Source organism: Epinephelus fuscoguttatus, linkage group LG20 (assembly GCF_011397635.1).
Source record: "Epinephelus fuscoguttatus linkage group LG20, E.fuscoguttatus.final_Chr_v1".
Taxonomy (NCBI): Eukaryota; Metazoa; Chordata; class Actinopteri; order Perciformes; family Serranidae; genus Epinephelus; species Epinephelus fuscoguttatus.
This window is the reverse complement of record NC_064771.1, coordinates 33,419,852-33,441,688: the sequence shown is the minus strand read 5'-3', so window position 1 is coordinate 33,441,688 and position 21,837 is coordinate 33,419,852. Positions and strand designations below refer to the sequence as shown.

Genomic DNA, 21,837 nt, shown 5'->3' with positions numbered 1-21,837 from the left:
AGTCCACTTTTATCGCCACAAAGAGGTGAATTTAAAATGCTTTCCCTCCTTGTAGACTTTGAATTCCCTCTTGGTTGGGACTGGTGTCTTTAGAGGTCAAGCAGAGGTGTCAAAATGTTTTCCAGCAACTCAGCCTGCAACTGATATCAGCTCCACTTCATATTTTCTCTGGCTCCTCAACAACTTTGGCCCAAAGCAAATTATTGACTTGCTCCACTTAATTTGCAAAAAGAAAAACAGTGTTTGTTTTATTAACTCAAGTATGTTAAATCCTACATCACCAGCCATGAGATGCATTTTAAATAATTTACTGTAAGCACATTTCCCAGATTCGTCTCTATTGCTCTAATTATGACTCAGCTCTGACCAATTTTGCGCAAAAGCAGCAAAGCGTTAAACATGTTCAGAGGTCATTCCCATCAGCTCAAAAAAAACCACAAAGCTGCACCTCCGTCACCTGACAGGTGGTGTGGCAGTGATGCCTGCAAAGTAAACAGGCGCTAAAAGATGAGTAAACTCTGACCTCTGGATGATCGGCATGACGAGGCTGTAAAGTGTTGTTTAGTTCTCTGGAAAAAAAATATCTTTCAAGTTAAATTGGAGGAAGTGAGTGAGATGTAGTAGTGGGTGCTTATCATGGAGATAAGACGGTGGTGGGTTCAGAAGAAAGCGCGTAAAACCAAAAGGACGGCGGTGCGTAATTTGTAGTTTCTGTAACCTTTGTACCCAGATGTGACCCGAAGAGAGGGCATTTTTGTGAGTGTGGAAAAATAAGAATAATTGGAGTTGTCTGTTAGACTCACCTCCCTTGCTTGGTGATTATCATCTCGGTTTGGAACTTGTGGAACTTGGCCCACAGCGGGTAGTTATTGAGCAGAGCCTGAGTCTTCCCGCACACCTGTAGCCCAGGTAAAGGGTAGAGAGGCGGCCGCTGGTAGCCGTGCTGAAAGCTCGCTGGGTAAGCCTCCGGAGAAGGAGAGTACAAGTCTTTACCCCCTGTGGGAAACCCGTCTCCAGCCGCTGGGATATAACCCTGCCCGGCTCCGCTTCTTGGCGGCGACCGCACGCCGCCGTACGGGCAACTGCTCAGGGTCTGTGCGTAAAACCTGCCGGGCTGCGCTCCGTACCCTCCCACCGCCTGATCCGAGTGGTACGGCAGAGCCAGAGTGTCCTGCCCGCTCGGAACAGAGTCCGGGTAGTAAAACCTCGCGTCCTGAATCCCCATTTTAAACTCGGCTAGATCCTTGCCGCCGCGGTGGAGGTGACTGCTGATGTCGGGGTTCTTTCCGAAAGTTTGCGTTTCAGTCCCATTCAACATGCTGAGGTAGAGGTTGCCACCTATGCCGCCCATTTGCAGCCCCGCTCCCGGTCTGTGCGTAATGTCATAAGGCTCCGCTCGTGCGTCCAGGTCAGTAAGAGCATGTACAATAAAAAGAAATCACAAAACGGCACAGCGCGGACTGTTCTCCTCACCTGTCACTCACAGCGCGCGGACATGCTACAAACTTTAAAACTCGCTGTCTCAGTCTGTCACAGCCTGGAATGTAAAATATAAAACATCCCTCACACCGCCTCATTAAACACTTTATCTATAAACTTTTTTTTTTTTTTATTACCCGAGCAGGTGTCTTTTTTGACGTGTGGAGTCGCTCCCAGTGACTCAAACACATGCTCAGTTTTCTAACCTATGATATATACATTTTGCAAGTGGTCATATTTGGAGGAGTGTCTGATGCAGAGGCAGGACGTTGATAGGCTCCAGATATGAAAGAGCCACCCACTCATCACACACTAACGCAACTCAAATCACACACACACTGCCCTTTAAAAAAAACAAAAAACAGGCACTGTAATTGATTAAATACATTTTAGAGGAATATTATTTAAAATACAAACACAACATTTGCAAAAAAAATATCAACTGTAAAATTACAATTAAACGCCGCAAAATCTATATTAGGAATATTTTTCTGCATTTTTCTCAAGGGGTCATGTGCGCACAGAAATAATTAATGTTATTATGTTGTTTATTATAATAATTTAATGGTGAGTCAGTAAATTAATCTGCAATTAGATGAATTCAAACCATAATTAATTAGGCAAATAATCTGACTAATTTTGTTTAATATATTTAATTTATTTTAGGATATAATTTAACGCCACAGCAGAATGTTGCGCTTTGTGTTCACAGATTTTCCGATCACTTTATATTGTAATTATTAAGAAAATTGATTAATTATGGCTTTTTATTTTCGCTAAATGACTCCTCACTGCCTCACAGCGCGTCTGCAAACACAGTTTGACACGTATTCGATAATAAAATATGACAATTTTTTTTTAAATAATAAATGAAATAAAACGTCGCAGGGTATTTAAAGAGCGTTTTCATGAAATCAGTCAGTTGTTAGTTTAGCTGAAATCTAGGTGACAGGTTGCGTCATCAACCCGATTTTCATTTTCAATTTCATAATTACAAACTGATTTTTTTTAAAGGTTTTAATACGCCTATTACCGACATATGAGGGTATTTGAGGTTAATATTAAATGGCCTAAATTTTCTTATTAGGTTATTACAATTGTTGAACGTAAAGTCAAATGGAAATGAACCAAAAATATATTTATAAATATCTCTTTAGGAAACAAAGCGCAATCTCAACTTATTTATTTATTTATTTTTACTGAATTTCTTAAAGTGTTTAAATCATGAAAAGGTGAAATCCATTTACAGTAACTCTTAATATATTTCTTGCTTTCTTTTATTCGTCAGTGATAACCACCTTGTGCAGAGATTCATGTCAGATTATAGTGTTAATACAATACAGGAGTGTGTGTCTAAGTCGTGTGCAAACAAAACAGACTTACACATGTTAAACAGAGGCTCATAAGTTTTTTAATGCATACAAAGCAGGGCCATAACCATTTAGTCAACAATGGGGGGACAAAATCTGCTGGAGAAATTTGGGCACTGGGTCAGCCGCCTCCCGACCACCACAAGAAAAAGTAAAATAAAGTACATTTGGAAACTAATTTCCTATTTTATTATAGTATTTATCCATCAGCAAGTTCAGTACACCATGCACATATACAGGGTTAGTAAATGAAAGTGACTGCTGTGTACATAAATGACACATGCACCACAACACAGAGAAAATGTTGAGACTTTACTCAGACTTCACATGCACTGTCTGACAAATAACATAATAAAGACATTAACATTAGTTATAAACATCCATGAACACTATTGTTGGTCGCTGGGTGAATGTGAATGAACTTTTTTTAACTTAATATAATAAATCTTGTTTGTTGTTGGTTCAGAAACAAATGAAAAAAAATATAAATAAAAAATATTTATAAAATATATAAATTAGTTCTGGTGCCAAATGACTTGTTGACATTAACGTTACCTTTACATGCATGACTGAAGTGAAGTGCCACTGGTTTGGTGTTACAAAAATAAGTTTCCCATCAACAGTTGACGGGAACATTTAACAGATCCCAACTTGACTCAAAGCACATTAAGTGGAATATGCTCAGAATGTGAGGAATGTATGCATGCTAGCTAGCTCAGACAGGAATTTAGCACAACATTGTGAGACGTTAACCATTAAGAAAAACATAACGTAAATAACACTTTACGGAAACTATCACAATAGATAGCGAAATTGCTGTTTTTATCTATCTATTCAGGGCCCTTTTTTACAACCTGTTCTCATTCTGAAGTCATCAAATAGCACCGCTTGATTGGTGATTACCGCATCAGACACTATCGAGAAAAGCTATCCTTTAACAATGGTGTGATACGCTGCTGTATGGTGTCAGTTTGACTTTCACCAAGCAGCCCGGTGTTCACTTCAGCCATCAGTGTTTGTTGCGCAAAGTAAACTAAACGTAAAATATATGGTAATACGAGGTGTTTTACCAATGTTAATTTTACCGCCACTAGGTCAGAAATTTCCATATCAGACACTAACGAGAAAAGCTATCCTTTCATGGTGGTAAGATTTGTCAGTTTGAAACACAGCTGGAGAACAACATAACTTAAAGAGCTGGAAAGTTCCTTATACGGTGGGCAGGAGTGGTGGTGGATGGGTCCAACAGACACAGGACTTTCACTTGTGAGCTTAGTGTTCACTCCCCATATCAATGTTGAGCCATGTGTGTTTGTTGCACAAGGAAATAAACGTAAATATGAGGTGTTTATTTTGAAGGAGACTATGACTCTAACCAGCATTAACTGTTTATTTCCTGTGAAAGCGAAAGTGTGTGTTGAAAAGGTGGAAATTGAAACAGCGTTCCAGAACGTGCGACAGACACACACAGGATATGCAGCGCATCATATGTAGATGCCAAAAGTCCACTGAATAAGCAGGGAATTGTGATGAGCTGGGAGAATATGTTGTATCTGAATATTTGGGAGTATGTGTCCCCGCAGGATATATGCTATAAACACTGCCTTGGTACAAAGCACCATGGTTAACAGACATGAGAAAAAGATCCAGGCAGAAAAATACCAGAATGTACCTTTAAGGCTTGAAATGTTCCTGACACAAGCAATAAATATGTTTAAACTGGTCTTACTGTTGAGCTGAGAATAATTCTCTATGATTAAAATAACAGTGAGATATAAATATAGATGACTTTGATCATCTTGGTGATGAACAAGTTGTCATTTGTGGCAGCAGAACACCTCAGAAAGCACCAGGTACGGTTTCACTCCCACTCATATATGCAAAATTCACTTTCACAAACGTAGTTGTCAGAGCGTCACATGGCTCGTAGCCAATCACACATCAAGCAGGCTGGATGAACCTGAAAGTGTTTTGTCACACAGCAGCTTTCTCTGCTCTTTAAGACCTTTTAGTGACTTGTTTCTGCCGTCACTGGTCAGCCGGCATGGACAGAGAATCTGCTCCATAAACACAGGTGAAAGAGATAACCCCGAGGTATTAGCAGCTGCATGTGTGTGACCACACACACATTAATAGATGAAACCCCCCTCCAGTGCAGGTATGACACAGTTTTATCCCCCTGACACTGTCACTGCTCTAATCCCACTTCCTGTGTCTCTCCTAGCAAGGTGAGCTCATAAGGGCACACGCTGAAGTCATCAGAGCTGACACCGGTGGCGGGAGGGCAACGGTGTGAGCGACACTGCCGCCGCCTCGGCCAGCCAGGCGTGTCCACCCCAACCCCCATCACCTCCGGCTGGACTCACCACTTCCTCTACTCTGCTCTCCCTGCTTCCGGCTACAGCTCGGGGCCGTCACCTTGTGAAGCACAATCAGCTTTCATTTTCTGCTGGAAGTGTTATTAGCAGGTCAGCTGGCTCTTGTGTGCACACACATGAGAGAAACATGCAGGACATTTAAATATTCCAAACAGGAGAACACATTTTTAATGAAGCACCAAACTCTCTGCTGCTGCCTGTCTGTATGGGTGAGCACATTCTGAGTTATATCCCCCTCCTATAGACACGAGAAGCAACTGGACACGGATGTAAAATCTCGACGGCTGTAAAAGAATGTAGTAAAAGCGAGTGCGGTTGGCTCGTACACGGCTTCTGTGGGCTGACAGATTTAGACGTGATAGACGGGCACATCAGCGGATGTCTTAACATGTCTTCATTAACAGTATCACCGCGACCGCTCAATTAAAACTGATGATATTTTGTGAAAAGGAGGACGTGGCGATGATTACCAGATTGTTGGAGTCATTAGCTGGTTAAAAATAAAACAGAAGTTTTATTGGATCCGTATTGGATGACACTGTGGATTCTTGGCTGACCTTAAAAGGCCTCAGTGGGCTTCAGATGAAGGGCTTGTCAGACGGCAGAACCCCTCCCCCAACACCTCTCTGGTGCTGGAGTTGGGGATAAGTTTTGTAGCTTTCAAAAGCTGTCAATCGACAACAACACCTGATTCAGGCAGTGGTTTTCCAGATGTTTGGAGGTGAGAATATAAAGGCAGGGTTTGAACATTTCTCTCAAGCTCTTGTTTTGTGTTCTTTACACAACACAACTGCTGAACATGATATCACTTACAATATATTTAGTTTTTTCCCACCAGTATTTGTTTGTAAAAATCTGCAGGATTATGAAACATTACAGACTGTTCTCATGCACCATTAATGCATATACTGTACTTTAATGGTTATGATGAGGCAGAGTCCTGTACCGGGTTGGGTGTGCACAGGTACCCAAAGGGTAACCCGCAAAAAGCTGTGTAATGGGTAAAAATATGAATATATATAAATTCAGGGGCACAGGTAAAAATAACCTACATGTGGTTGGGCAGCAGGTGAGAACAAAAATATATTTTTATTTTTGAGAATAAAACAAATTAAAAAGATGTGCAGTGTATGTGGAATATTTTGACATCTAAATCACTTATCAAGCCGCAATTCCTTTTATTTCGAAAGTCAGTGATAAAAGTTGAAGTTACACATTCGTCACCGACATGGAGGACTCCAGCAACTCTGAAGCCTGAGGAGGATCCTTTTGAGGTGTTATGGTGGGGAAGGAGCATGTTAAAATGTTTCGTGACCTGGCAGTGATTGCGTGGAATGTTTTCGCCATCTGGGCATCAAGCTCAGCCACTGGAAGAGACTTTTCCTCTGCTGGATTTGTAATTCAAGAACAGAGAACCCAGCTTAATGTGAGTGACTGTAGCCTGCGTGTGTTTAATCACAGGTGCGGGACTTTTATGAACGGTTACGGCTTTGACTTAGACATAATGACAGATAACGGGTCAGTTCTGGAACTGAGCTTTATGGGTATTGGTGGGTGCAGGTTTTCTGGCAACACTTGGTTGGGGTTAAGGAAGCATCATGGTCTGGTTTAATTATAAAAAAAAGTCTGCTGAGACTGGGTATCGTTTTAAAATATGGCGATATCAGTACCAGTAATAGTCCCCTTAAAGTGGTACCAGTACAATAAACTACTTCATTTGATACCCATCATTTGAATGAAGCATTCAGTTGCGTAAAAGGCTGCCAGACGTTACAGCCGTGTAGTGTGCGGCATCGCAGCACGCTGAACTGCTAACTGTGTCAAACACATTGCACGTCACAGACTGAATGGGTTGCAGCTGCTGCAGTAACGACCCAATCACGCATTGCATGAAATCAAAGAATGATTGTGGTGGTTGGCTGCGAGCAAAACCACACAAAATGGTCAGTTTTTTGTATATCTGGGAGTAAAAAGGATCAAATACAGGGGTGGTTCGAATTATATCTAACAAATTAGCACCACATGATTGTTGTAACATTATATACATTAATGTAATATATGTACTTACATGTAGAGCTACATAGGTTAGGTTTATGAAAAGAAATATGGTTGGGTGTCATCATGATATGTACTTAATATAAAGTTACGTAGTTTAGATTTAGGAAAAGAAACATGGTGAGGACCTACCTTAAAATCACTCACTGGTCTCTTGGTGGAAAGTCCTGTGTTTGTTTGACCACCATCCCAGCCTTCCTGGTTATGGAGGCTTTTGCTTTTTATACTACTTCCTTCTTTACTCCTGACAGCACATTGGTCATATGATTGCAGCCTTCCTGATATATGGGTTATACAAAAATTACTGGCTCATGATAATGTGGGTTATATACCAATTTTGGTGCATTACTTTTCAGATATACCGACTTAGTATTTACTTTTGGTTGGAAACAGGAAAGAAAGACTAGCCTCCTGCATTAAAATTCAAAGCTTTATTGACCCCTCCATCCCGCTGAAGTCCTCCTTCTTCAGACTTTGTGGCTCTATAACGTCACCTAACTTCCTCCTTTGTCTAGACAGACAAGGACTATAATTTCTATTGCAGCTAAAGGACATTGTTTCAGCGTGAACAAATTGTTTTGGGACATGTTCTGATGCTCTCGTTTTTCTTGTGAGGACGGTCTCGTCTGAGCACTTTCTCCTTTTAGACGTCTTTGGATGAGACTTCGCTCTTGTGCCACACACTGAGCCCTTCAGGCAGGTATAAAGTTTTCAGGTTGACACTGCTTAGTTTACAGCTTGTTCCCGCTGATTCTGCACTGGAAAGGTCCACCAGCCCCCATGTGAAACCTGAGGAGGCTACATGTTGCTCTAACTCATGACCACAATGTTCACTATGTCAAACTCATATATGCTTGTCATTAATATGCACTTCCTATGTTCTGTATGTCAGCTACATGCATCTATCATGAAACCCCCTTCTAGCGTCAAAATCATAATTACTGTGGTGTTTTTAAGTCATTTTTCTGTTATCCTCCTTGCTCATTTTTTTTTAAAGTCAAATGTGCCTTTTGGGTGCATAACCCCTCGGCCATAAATATCTGCGTCTTGGGTGGGCATGGCATGTCTGACACACAGTACACAAATCAACCCAGTGCACAGGCTAAGCCGTGGCATTTGTTTCACTTGAACACCAGTTTGGTGCTCATAGCAAACAGACTAATTAAAAAATATGACGCTATCATCAGATGGACTGGGAGATTTATCACTTACTTAAACGTGAGAACGACTCAGCAGTCCTGGTATCACAGTAAAACTTCTGAAAAGGAAGAAGTTGCTGGCGAGCTTGATGAACTACAGCACAAAGACTCAAAAATCTGATGTTGTCATGCAGTTGTTCCCAAACCTTTTGGCTTGTTGTTACTGGCATGTCTGCAAAATGTACCCTTCACATTTGAATAATTTTTAGAGGCACAACAATGTAGAACTATCCAGGATTTAACAGAAAAGAAAAGAAAAAAGAAAATTGGAGAAATAGTTTTCAAACAAGACTGTTCCCCACAGTCTTGTTTTGCTCCACTGTGTCTACATTTAAAGGCCCAGTGTGTAGGATTTAGCAGTGATGTTGCAGCTGATTCTCCCATGTACCAAATGTGAATAACCAACGCCAAGACGTGAATGGCCCTATCTAGAGCCAGCTCGTTCTCATTCTGATGTCATTAAATATCGCCACTTTGCAAGTGATTTCAGCGTCAGACACCGATGCCAAAGCCACTTTTCGTGGTGGTATGATAAGCGGTCCAGCAGCGTCAGTTTGTAACATGGCCAGACGGAACCTTTTGCAGTGTTATGAAACACTGCAGGTTGGCCGGACGGCACCTTTCGTGGCAGTATGATACACAGACTGGCAGCCTAAGTATATAACATGGCTCAGTGGCACCTGTCGTAGCGGTATGATACGCCACAGGACGGTACCAGATTGAAATGCTACTGGGCACATTGTAAAATAAAAAGCTGAAAAGTCTGTATGTGCGGTTGGGAGGGTGGCCAAACAAACCTGGACTTTCACCCAGAGGGCCAGTCTTTGGGGGGGACCATTTTTTCAACCTCACATGTGTTTTTCGTGCCTAAACTTAACCATGTGCTTTTGTTGATGTCCAAGCATCGGATACATTGTCCTAGAACGTCAACAGCAGATGCAAGAGGCTGCCTAGCAAGTAATATGTAGACGAGAAAGTCCACTGACAAGGTGGCGATATGTGAAGACTTGGGATGAGAACATGTTACAAGAACCAGTATTTGGTTTGTCCATTCAGGGCTACTGTAGCACAACATGGCGGACTCCATGGACGAGGACCTGTTCTGTAAAGATAGAAATGGCTCATTCTAAGGTAACGAAAACAGCAATCTCATTTTTTAGGTGATTATACACTAAAGAAAACATGGTTATCAATGTTATATTGCATTTCTGCCAATAAATGCCCCTGAATCCTACACACTGGACCTTTAAGTACCAGTAGGAACCTCTAAGTACTTTATTGGTACCTGAATCATACAAAGAAATTACACTGAAAACCCAACATATACTATAAGGCTGCATTCCTAGAGGATGTTCTGATGCTACACTGTGCAAAGGTGTTGACAAGTTCATTAAGACGATGGTAAAAATGTGATGAAGCCTGGTTTTAGTTCCTCATAATCACTATGTAAACGTTCTCATTAAAGCGACTTAGCTGGAGCTCGGGCTCTCCAAAGTGGCTCCTGAAGAACGTATTCCTGTCTGAGACGCACCATGCCACTGGTTCGTAATTAACGCAACATATGTTTATTCAAATCTCCACACGGGTGTGAAAGAGGGCTTCAGGAGGCACCACCCACAGAGGCTGTGAAAACAGAGGGTGGTGGAATTAAGTGAGGAAAGAGAATGGCGAAATGTTGTGAGCACCAGATAGAGTGAGGTGGAAAAGATAGCACTTAGTGCTCAGCGGAATTCGCACTCGATAGCTCATGAACTCTTGGTGAAGTGCAAATGTATTCCTCAGCAACCCAGAAACAAACAAGCTGCCACTTCCTCAGCCTATAATTAGCTGGTAATCAATGCTGGGTGGGTTTCTGTCCTGTCAGACGTCCCCAGCCATCGTGGGGCAACACTAGACCTGCAGCTGTACTCTGAGCTCTCAGATGACAATCCAACATAAAGAACATTAAGCCATGTTTTCGGAAAGTCTTCCTTGCTTATTGCGGCTGCCTGAAAAAACATGGAAACAGGATGCACGTATGTACAATTGTGATGCAAGTTCAAGTAAGGACACGAAGCTGTTTGTTCTTACGTGAACTTTTATGGATATTTTGCAAAACTTCAGAAACAGCCTTGAAACAGAAACAGAATCCGCTTTGGTGTGACGCCACCTCCCTGATCCCCAGAGGAGTCCGTAGACATCTCCTTTGGCACATGCTGCGGTGTGACTCCGTCAGACATTTGCCACTTTCTCCAAGAGCTTGTTTAAGAGAGGGGAGTGTTGTGGTGGGAGAGTAATGGGGCAGTGTGCACTCTCTTGTTGGCCTATGAACCCTCGCTAACCCCTATAAACACAGAGAGGGTATGTGTAAGCTTAAGGCAACAAGCAGCAGCTCTCAGGCACTGACACTCCACTGACACACATGTGACCTTTCAGCCTGAAAATATCAAACACATCAAACCTGACTTAATGTCACATTCCTTCAATTAGCTGAGTTCTCATGGTCAATTCATAGCTCTCATAACTTTAAGCTCCTATCATCTGATTGAATTTTAAATTCTGGTTTCCTCAAGTGACTGATAATTTTCTTTTTGTAGCAGAGGTCGACAGATTCGGCATCCTGGTTCACCCCAAACCAATTTCAACTGTAGAGGCTCTCTATTATGGTGGCTGAGATGGTTCGAAGGAACTGCACATCCAAAACACTAAATCTGAAAATATAAAGACATGAACAACATAGAAACAATAGCTTCCTGTTTCACGCTCACTTGCGTTTTAGCTTTTGCATTTGTGTTTTCTGTTATTGCACTTGTGTTTTTCACATTTGCAGAGCATTTTGGATGTGCATCTCCTCCAAACTGTCTCAGCCACTGTTCTCTATGGACCCAGAATAAGTTTTTTCTTAAAGCCTTGAGGAGAGCAGAGCTCCCAAAAAATGAAAGCATATCAGTGCAAACATGCTTTGACAGAAACTAAACGAAAGAAATGTGCACACATGCACAACAAATTCTTTAACAGGAAATGTTTTGTGTATCAGTAGTTCAGCGACAGTAGTTGTGGATTTCCAGGAGCCCATGAATGGTTGCAAGACCAACATATTCTCACTCCCAACTCCCAGCGTGTCAATTTATGCATGTTACCTGCAGCAGCTCTTTTCAAAATAAATTTCAATTTACACCAGGAATGTACATTTTCTGCTTGTTAAATGCTTAGTGTTTTTCAAAATAAACTCAGAACTACTTACCTACTTACCACATGCCTCTTAGTCCAGGGCTCCGTCTTATATTTTACATTCTACATGTGTGTTTTTTTATGAATATGTATATATATACACATGTATGTATATATGTGTGATGTGTATATATTTTTTTTAACTTTTTATCTTCAGATTTTTGTACTTGTATGTGTCGATGGCACCTCGGTGTTGTGAGAAAGCGCAATTTCGTTCCCATGTTCGCTGTACAAGGAAATGACAATGAACTTGAACTTGAACTAGTTAGGTCTACTTCCTTGTACGTGGGTAGATTTTTGGTTTCACACAATACATGAACAGCAGGCCCCTGGTGAAAATCCAGAGCCATATTCCAGATTTTCTTGCTCTTTACACCACCGTAGTCACTTGGAGCATCAACAAATGCCACTGCCTAGGACGTTTCGTACTGCTGCTAAAGGGTGTCTCTGTGTGTGGGTGTCTGACTGAACAAGTATCAGTATTTGACAAGTTGGGAGTGAGACCAGGTTGACAAGGCACTTGGATAAAGCTGAAAAGGAAAAGTTTTTCTGATGATTTACAACCTTTTTTTCTGTCTTTAGTTCAGCCTCCATTGAAGTCTGTTTCCATTTTTTGGGCGCTGTGCTCTCATTGATGCCATCTGATAGAAACATTTTGTGGGACCATAGAGAGCCCAGGGAGGAGAGCACTTCCTGTATACATTTTTGTTGGGGTGAACTACCTTTGACGCCAGCAATCAACATATCTTAAAGATTATCTCACAGGAGTGTCTTTGTACCTGTCAGACAGGCGGTTGCACCGTGTTTCCTCTGCCACTTTCTGATATCCTCTTCCTCTACATGCACTCATATCCAGCAGTCAATCAGATAGAGTGATAATATGTGATTGATGCACAGTGACATAACACCCAAAAGTTACAACCTGCATTTTCTACAGTGGTACGTGAGCCTGCACAGGTCTGACTCATGATGTGGCATTTGAGGTATCAGAGACTGCGTTATTAAATGTTACGTGTGTCAAAACTTTCACTATGACTTTCAGGCGCTTCAATGAATCTCTGAGTTTTCAAGAAAGCCGTGGTTGCTATTTTCAAACCGGCTGCAAGGAAGCTGAACCATTTACAGTATATCTGATAAAAACATCTCCAAATTTGATCTTTTCTTCCAGTTTCCAGTGCTTTCATCACGCAAATGTGCTATGCAAAGCATGTTGTGATTTATGAGGCATAGTGTTAAAGTCGGGTGATTACTCAGTTGGTAGAGGGGCTTTCCAGTGAATTAGATTAGTATTACATTTTCATAGAGTTGGGGAATTCACAAATAAAAATGGTCAAAGCAGCAGAGGTGGAGGTATTAGTCCCTAATATTTATTAAGCTCTAAAAACACTCAATCCTGCCCTTCCCTTGAAGCTACCTTTTGCTTTCACTCTAGTAAATGTCCTTGTCTTTAAAACCTTTCACCTCCAGTTTATTCCACATACTTCCTGTCGCAAGCCAAGCAAACTCAGAGCAGTAGAAGACATACAGCGGTTTTGAGTAGTACCCTCCATGATGAGAAAATTAATGTGTATAATCTGTTTTCCGTAATTACTGTGATGATTTGAATCTAGACAATATACTCAGAAAAACAGAGGTGCACAGGGAAAGTATACTTATGAGCCACAACTAAAATAAACTAGGCTCTGACTGATGGCTGGTGTTGCTTTCATGCCCAGCCTTAGCTGTATTAGCTGGTGCTCATGTAGGTTCATTCATGCTGGGTTGTGCATCTGGGGCGCGCAGATCCATGGGAGGTCCTGCACATGAACACACAACACTGGCAGCTTTATGTTACTCAGACAGACAGCGCAGTGCACAGCTATGACAAAACAGGGCAGCTGTGCACTTCCAAACATTCCTCTGGCCTGCTCCATGAACGCAGAACCCCCCTGCAAAACACTGCCAGGCTTCCCTTACATGCACCATACCTCCCAACACACACCCCGTACCCTACACACACCTCGTATGCAGACAGACTCCCCACCTCAGCCGCCGTCCACTTGCCCTCTCGCTACATTAAGAAATCATCACCCTTGTCAGGTTCAAGCTGACCCTGCTATACTAAGTGCTACTGTCAGGGTCAGCTGATCCAGGGTCAGCTGCATGGCTGCAGCTACTGTTGAGGATTTAATTACAGAAATGAGACGCGTATAAAAGGTTGAGCATGGAGTGAACCCATGCAGAGTTACTGACTGTTAAACGCTTGAGTTTCCCCACCAAGACATTTTCTGCATATGACTGAAATTGTGAATGAGTGGTTGTGGTTGTGTGGTCGTGATGCTACTGGCTGGTGGCCCAGAGTATGTGCTTGGCATGTTGCCAGGATATGATATATGTTTTCATGTGACTAAGAGAGAGAATATGAGGGTGAGAGCGAATGTATCCAGGCATCTGTGCAGAACCAAACTGAAGCCACTCAATAAAACTGTTAATAAAGACAAGAAAGGAGATGGTAGAAAAGAGGAATTAATTATCAAAGAATATGCTTTTACGCCTTCTTACTAAGAGTTAGAGGAGATGATTGATGCCACTCTCATGTCTGTATGCTGAATATGAAGCTAGAGCAAGCAAATGGTTAGCTTAGCTCCGCCTGGAAACAGGTGGAAACAGGCTGGCTCTGTCCATATGTAGCAAAACCTTCCTATAAGCACCTCTAACGCTCACTGATTAACATTTAATATCTTGTTTGTTTAAACCATAACTTAACGTAAAGACTGAATAAAGTGTTAAACAACTGGCCAGGCTGACCAGGAAATAGTCTGGGATATAACCACTGTTAAAACGACAAATTGTGAGCCTGGTTTCACTCCCAGAGCGTCAAAATACTCAGCTTGGGTATTGTCCCTGGTGTCATAATGATGACGAGGATTCTGTTGAGCATCTGTGTGAGATGCACTGGGCTTTCCATCATGCACATACATCCACGACATTATTCGATGCTCAAAGCAACAGACATATGGATGGGTCCAATAAACCTCAGACTTTGTTGGTCTTGAACACCAGTCTCCTGGGTCAACCATCAAGGGCATTTGTTGCTCTCAAAACCGGGTATTTTTTAGCGATATACTGCTGTTTTTCCAGCTCTGACTGTGCCACCTGGAGCCGGGTGTTTTTGGGTGACATCTGCAATCTTTTCCCACCTGTAACCAAGTAGATTTGTTGCCTAAACCTAACCACCGACCCCTTATGCGTCAAGATACAGTGCCACAGGCTGCATTCAGCATCATTTCAGACACGCCTCAGGCCTCTGCTTAGAGCCCAGTTCAGACCAAAACCGTTTTAGAACGTAGCAGAGAAAAGTCGCAACGGCATCGACTGCCAGCTCTACTCAAGCCTGATGGTGTCACCTGCAACTGGTTTTTACGTAAAGCACGTCACCTGTTTCAACAGCCGATCCGCTTGTAGTGAAGTCCGCTGGTCAAGTCAAAATGACCACAGATGGCATGTTTGCTTGCTGTAGCCGCTGCTCCGTCCCAGCCGGGCCTTTTGTTTCTGTCTTTGGAAAGTCTGTTGGACGGTGGGTCGCTGCTGTTTCTGTTTTTCGCTGTTTCATCACTACTACGAATGCAGCTGTAGCCAGTATCTCACTATCCTCATTCACATTTTAAGAAGCTACAAATTATATTCAGCCACAAAATAAGCCTGAGAAGCTGCAAATCAGAACAGCAGTACAGAGAGTTGTTACATTGAGATGATACGCCGTCTCATCTAGTTGCATTAGTCTGGGGCCGTTTAGTGGCCGTTTTGGTACCACGGTGAGAGAGACAGGATCTGGAATTCGATGGAGCGCCTTTCCGTCAAAATAAAAGCACCAAGCTAATAAAAATGCGGTGAAACTTTTTAATTTAAAGAATATAATTTACAAGAAATGCCCCAAGCCATTAAGTTAATCTTTTTCTTTTATTGCAAATTGATGGTGCGCCAGAATTTAAAGTTTTACTTTGGTGACCACTTTTACTTTGGTGAATTTGGTGAATTCCAGATCCGCTCTCTAGACCGGAACCAGAATACAGACAAAATTCAGAGTGAATGGAAACCAGGCTCTTCCCCGTACGTGAAGAGCATGGTGACGCGAGGCTAAGTTGCACTGGTGTGACCCGGCAGGTTTTTAGAACGTTGCAGAACGGTGCTTGCAAGTAGTTGTCTGTTTCAATTCGTCTCGTCACGAATCTTTGGTTTGAACTGGGCTTAAGAGGCAAATTATTCGTATAGTTTAATCAAACAAGATAAAACATGCTAATTAGTGACCTTTAAAAGTGCTGATAGGTCACCTATTTATCCCTTTTATTGTTGTTTCTTTTGGACAGAGCCAGTCTATCGATTTCCCATTTCCAATCTTTATGCTAAGCTAAGCTAGCCATCTGCGCTGTACCCTCCTATTTAACAAACAGATATGAGAGTGACATCAAGTTTTTCATCTCTCAGTTCGTCCTCATCAACTCTTGGCAAGAAGCTGAACTATATTTATAGAAAAATGTTCAGATTATATTCTGAAATCCAGACTTCTACATAAATGTGAAATAATATTGTATTTCTTGTCGTCCTTTGTTCAGAAAAATCTGCAAAGAAAAGCCTGAAAGTATAATGTTTCATATTTAACCAAATCTAGAGAAAATGAATGAATAAATAAATGAATAAATATAATGCATGTCTGTACATATCACTTTCCTACCACATCATTTTTACAACTGTGTGCTTATGTTATGATTCTCTGCAGACTTAATGAAGTTATTTAGGACATGGAGAAATCCAGGATGTTTTTCCTTCAGTAGCCAGCTCTGTTGTCTTTGTCTATCCCGAGCGGCAGCTGATGCTCTGTGTAGGCGCTTGTTCTAATGCCTCATTATCAGGCCATAAATCCAGCAGGACAAAGTGTCAGGTGCTCTCAGTTCAGCCAAGGATTTCCACGGGTCCGTGTAACCTACCAAGACAAGGTCTGCTCATGTATAATTGATCAGCCCTCACACAGGTTCAGGCCATGTAGGCATGGTTTCTGTTTTACTCAGCGCTCCCCTGTCCTCCTAATCCCACACTGACACTTGAGAAATGGCTTTATTATCCTTAAAGTTACAGTAACTTAACGAATGGAATTTAGAGTACGCATATGTGAAACCAGCAGAAATATGAGATGTTGAACTCTGGCAGAGAAATATTTGAGGAATTACATCACATTTCCTAAAGTCAGAAAATGCTTTCCTGCTGTTACTGCTTGATTTCTGTCTCAATTAAACCTCAGTCATCCTCAGCCTGCTGAAAAGAAATATAGCCACACTTCAGCTTCAGATTAAAGCCGCCACTCTGTCGTCTTCACATTCACACTGACCCACTTGGCCACCTTTCCTTGCTGTAGCCCATTGTCACTCTTTCTCTGACACTTCAGCTTGGGACTCTGTGTATTTAATTAACTGTTGGCTCATGAGGAAACCCTCCAGCACCATTTTTCTTTTCCCCTTGTGGACCGCCCAGTGTTGGAGGAGCTGTGGTCTCTATGATTCGACCCTGCTGACAGACATGACAGTTGACTGTCAGAGGGGACGACCTGGTGAGTTTTCACTGGATCCACTCTTCCTCAACCAGACAGTCATCCTCTCAAAGATTTTACTTGAGTGTCGCAGCAACGGCTACATTTTATTTTAGTACACTTCCTGCCATCAATCTGCCAGGCTGTGCCAGTAATTTATTTTTAGATTACAGTTAATATTCTCACAAAAAGACACTAGAACTGAACACAAATCAAGGATAAGGCCGTGAAGCACAGCGCTACTTATAGTAAAGCTGCAAATACAACATTATCTTATATCACTTTCAGAAACTAAATATGATTTTAGATTGGGTTTGTAAAAGTTAACATTTCTTTTACTGCCATTATCAAGAAGTGGACAGTTTTATCTTTATTTTTTATTTGATGAATTGATTTAAATGTAACTGTAACTAAGAATATAGCTTATTTGGATTACATAGACATGCATAGGAAGAAGAGGAAGATGTTTTAAGACTCATAACCGCTACTATCATCTCTTTTTGCAACACATTCTCACTCCCAGCTGACACCGACACTTGGTCAGCAACCCTCACAGTCAAACTATGATGCTCTGAGTACCCCTCCAGTGTCAGTTTGGGACGCTCAGGGACGGTGTGTCAATTTAGACTCATTATATGCATTGTGTGTATTCAAAATAAACTTCCTTTTTCACAGGAAATAAACAATTTCTGCTTGTTAAATGCATACAGCCTGTTTTCAAAGTCAACTTTGAACATAGGTAAAAAAACTTTAGGCTTGGGCAACAAAATTCTGTGGTTAGGTTGAGAAAAAAACATCATGGTTTCACTTAGAATATTGTATGGCTGTTACTAACATAACATCACACCACATTGTTATTAAAATAACTTGATTGACTTTTGGTTTCAAATGGGAAACGTACAGCGGTCTTCCAGGTAAAAGTCCAGAGTTTGTTTGACCCATCCTGCTCCCCTCCGAACCACCCTGTGCAGACTTTCTCTGTGCAAGTGTGGGTATCTGATGAGTTGGGGGTGAGACTGGGTTGTTGTTTTTTTGTATCGTTCTTATCTACATTTGATTGTAATGTTTACAGATTAAATAAAAGTCAAAAGCTGAAGCTGGCAGGAAGTGAGGGAGGGCATGTGTCATACTTCACTGCAAAACAGAAAAATGCACTTTCATCTAACGTGGTGGAGGTAAAGGAAGACAAAAACACTGAGATGACTTCATGTTGAAATGCTTGTGGGCCACAGTTATCAAATTGTTAAGGAAACAGATATAGTCACATTGAAACTTTCTCTCAAGAGATTTAATCAACTTTAATCAGCAGCTCCCACATGAAGATTAAAACTTTTCACCCCACTTGCGCCCTAACTCAGTGTTTGAAGAACACCGCCCGAGAAGGTGCAGCAGAAGATGACTTTTGAAGGAAATCTGATCTGAACGCTGTATTAAAATAATCCTGCCCCCTTTGCTCCTTAACATCCTGCGAGCTTGATGCTGGGGGCCTTGATATTACAATCATTGTAATGAAGCCGGGATTGATTGAATGATTGGCAGCTTGAGACATGTGCGATGAATGACCTGAGCCGCCGACTTAATGCACAAACACAGTGATGGACGCTGGGTTTTTAGGGGACGTGAAGCTGTGGAAAGTGCAGCAGGGTTAAAGCACAAGAGGCCAGTGTGTGTGTGTGTGTGTGTGTGTGTGTGTGTGTGTGTAGACGCTGGAGTCCGGTAGCTCCTGTTTGTTTCAATTGCTCCTGGGCGAGCTCTGGCATTTGTGTGTTATGTGTGTAATGTGAATGTGTGTATTTGTGTATATGGCTTGAGTGGCAGGAGGCAGAGGGGCAGTGCTGGGGGTGGTCAAACACAACAAGTGCAGGAGGAGGAGGAGGAGGAGGGGGGAGGCGTACTGATACTGAGGTGGTGTATATACTATGTGTGTGTTTGGATTCAGATCAGACACGTTTAGCTGGACATGTTGGCTTTAAGCAGCGTTTCAGCTGACAACAGCTTGCCAACCAGAGGTCTTGCCCGCCACCGCCACCACCTAAACCCTCTGATTCATCTGGCCCAATCAGTCCACTGCTATCTGTATCAATCATTAGAAATCATTTATTTTTAGTGGGATGTGGCCTCTCGCCCTCCTCGCTGCCCTCTTGCCCCCTGCGGGCCCCCTCTGCCTCGGAGCCCCTCACTAATGAGTGTCAATCTGGAGGGCTGTGGCACTTTTACTGCAGACACCTCCCCTGACAAACGCAGGGCTTCAGTCAACATGAATCACGCAAATGGACGCCAGTAAAAGTGACAACCGTGTCGTCCGCTGCCAAAGCCCTCCCTCGTTTCCTCCCAAGCCTTTTAAAAGTTTGTTCATAAAAGCCAGAGCAGCTTTTTGTATTGCTTTTGATGGATGCATTTTTACTGCTCGATGCAGGAGACTAAAGCCTCGTCAACATGGACCCAGGTATTTTTGACATGGGGTTTTCTTCTCTTTTGTTCTCAAAAAACATTTCCCACATTATAACCGTAACCCCAAAGCTACACAAAGAAGAAGAAGGCTAATAGGAAACTTTAAAAAAAGAAGCTATTACTGGCTAACTCAGTAGCGCATTCTGACGCCTCTGTTCCTCAATACAGTGGAAGGATAACTGTATACGTATGTGTAAACATGTAAAAAAAATCCTGTAAGCAAGATTAGAGCCTGCACTATTTTGGTTGCATCAGCCATTGTGCAAAATTTCGCCGCATTTTTGATGTCTCATAAAGCAGGTAACGGTGCACACTTTGACGTCTCAAGGAAAAAAAACTGTTTTCTCTGTCTACATTGAAAATGAAGTTTACAAAAGATCCATTTTCAGTGATGTAAAATTCAGTTTGCGTGTGGACGAAAGGCCAAAATGCAAGTTTTTTTGTGATTGTTGCGGGCAAAATCCTTGATTATGCTGCACGTTTTCTTAAAAAATGCAATGGAATATGCGGGATATTTATGCAATTTTATGCGATGAAATTGCGGGAGGGCGGCATGGTGGTGTGGTGGTTAGCACTCTCGCCTCACAGCAAGAGGGTTGCCGGTTCGATCCCGGGCGTGGGAGCCCTTCTGTGCGGAGTTTGCATGTTCTCCCCGTGTCAGCGTGGGTTCTCTCCGGGCACTCCGGCTTCCTCCCACAGTCCAAAGACATGCAGATTGGGGACTAGGTTAATTGGAGACTCTAAATTGTCCGTAGGTGTGAATGTGAGCGTGAATGGTTGTTTGTCTCTATGTGTCAGCCCTGCGATAGACTGGCGACCTGTCCAGGGTGTACCCTGCCTCTCGCCAGATGTAGCTGGGATAGGCTCCAGCCCCCCCGCGACCCTCAAGAGGATGAAGCGGTTAGAAGATGAATGAATGAATGAATGAATGAATGAATGAAATTGCGGGAACTTGCAAAAATTGCGGGAACTTGCAAAAACTGCAGTTTGATGAAACAGAAAAAAAAGGGATTCCCCCAACACCCTGTTCTCATTAGGCTACTACCTTAATGTAAAGAGTCATTTCTAATTACTTCCTATGATAAGCAAGCACGCTACATCATAGAAAGTGCAGGGAATATTTAAGTTCTCATCTTGTTTTATTTCAGACCTTAATAAACACATGGCTCAAACTTACAAAACATTGCTGAGTCAAACAAGTTTTGTGGCTTTACAAAAGGAATATGCTACAACTTAGAAAATGAATAAATAAAATATAACAAAACATTGCCGAGTCAAACAAGATCGCATAATCGCGTTTTTCTGGAGGGATTGACCTGTGTAAGTGTGGACGAGGTCTAAGTGTGTGTGTTAAACCACTCCACATTTGCTTTATAGTGCAATACATTTACCCTCCACCATTTTATCTGAATGTCCAAATTCTGAGTGTGAAGTTTATGCCATGCTAACAGCTCTGTGAGGCTGCACCATAGACTGTAAAAATAATGGACTTAGCTACCGTGTGGTCATCCATTCATTTATGGACTCCTGTTTTGAAGCCTCAAGTTTGCCATCCTGCTTTTTGGAGCCAGGAGTGACCATATTTGGGGGAGAGGCTGGCACTGTGGAGGAATGAGAACGAGGACGCTACTGAGTCTTTTCCCCTGTCACTTTTGTCCGTGCCAAGTCAAGCGATGGCGCCAATTTGCATATCCATGATCTGTTTAGATGCACTGTGCCACGCCAAGCTGCGCTAGAGATCAACCTTCTCAGGAGAGGGTCCAAAAGCTGTAAAGTTGACTTCTGGAGCCAGCCTCAAGTGGCCATTTGAGGAACTGCATTTTTTGGCACTTCCTTGTTGGCTTCATTTTTCAAATCTGGAGGTTGCTGCTTCGGCTGCACTTTAGAACAGCAGCTGCATTTTAGCAGATATAATGGTAACCATGCTGACTGTTTTATTCCAGCATAATAGCGTACTAAGATTCGCTAATTAGCACTAAAGTCAAGAGGCTGATGTGAGTGTCATTAGTTTTGCAAGTATTTGGTCTTAAATCTTAAAAAAAAAAAAATGACATGATGTTGGCACTGAAAAAAAAGCTGAGGTATCATCAAAGTCAGTAGAGGTCATCCAATACCCAGTAGCTGTCAACACATTT

The 21,837-nt window shown here is 42.2% G+C and overlaps 1 protein-coding gene across 2 annotated transcripts in view; it reads right to left on the bottom strand.

Moving 5' to 3' along the window:
• Positions 1-21,837, bottom strand: part of tbx21 (T-box transcription factor 21) — a 54,377-nt gene that overhangs the window by 28,802 nt on the left and 3,738 nt on the right. Inside the window, exon 1 of one of the 2 annotated variants that reach the window (XM_049563477.1) lies at positions 804-1,669. The exons of the other annotated variant lie outside the window; for it this stretch is intronic. Within the exon in view, the coding sequence (XP_049419434.1) occupies positions 804-1,351 (548 nt within the window). The 5' untranslated portion in view covers positions 1,352-1,669. Of the gene's footprint in view, positions 1-803; positions 1,670-21,837 lie in introns of those variants that run through there. 2 annotated transcript variants of the gene reach the window in all.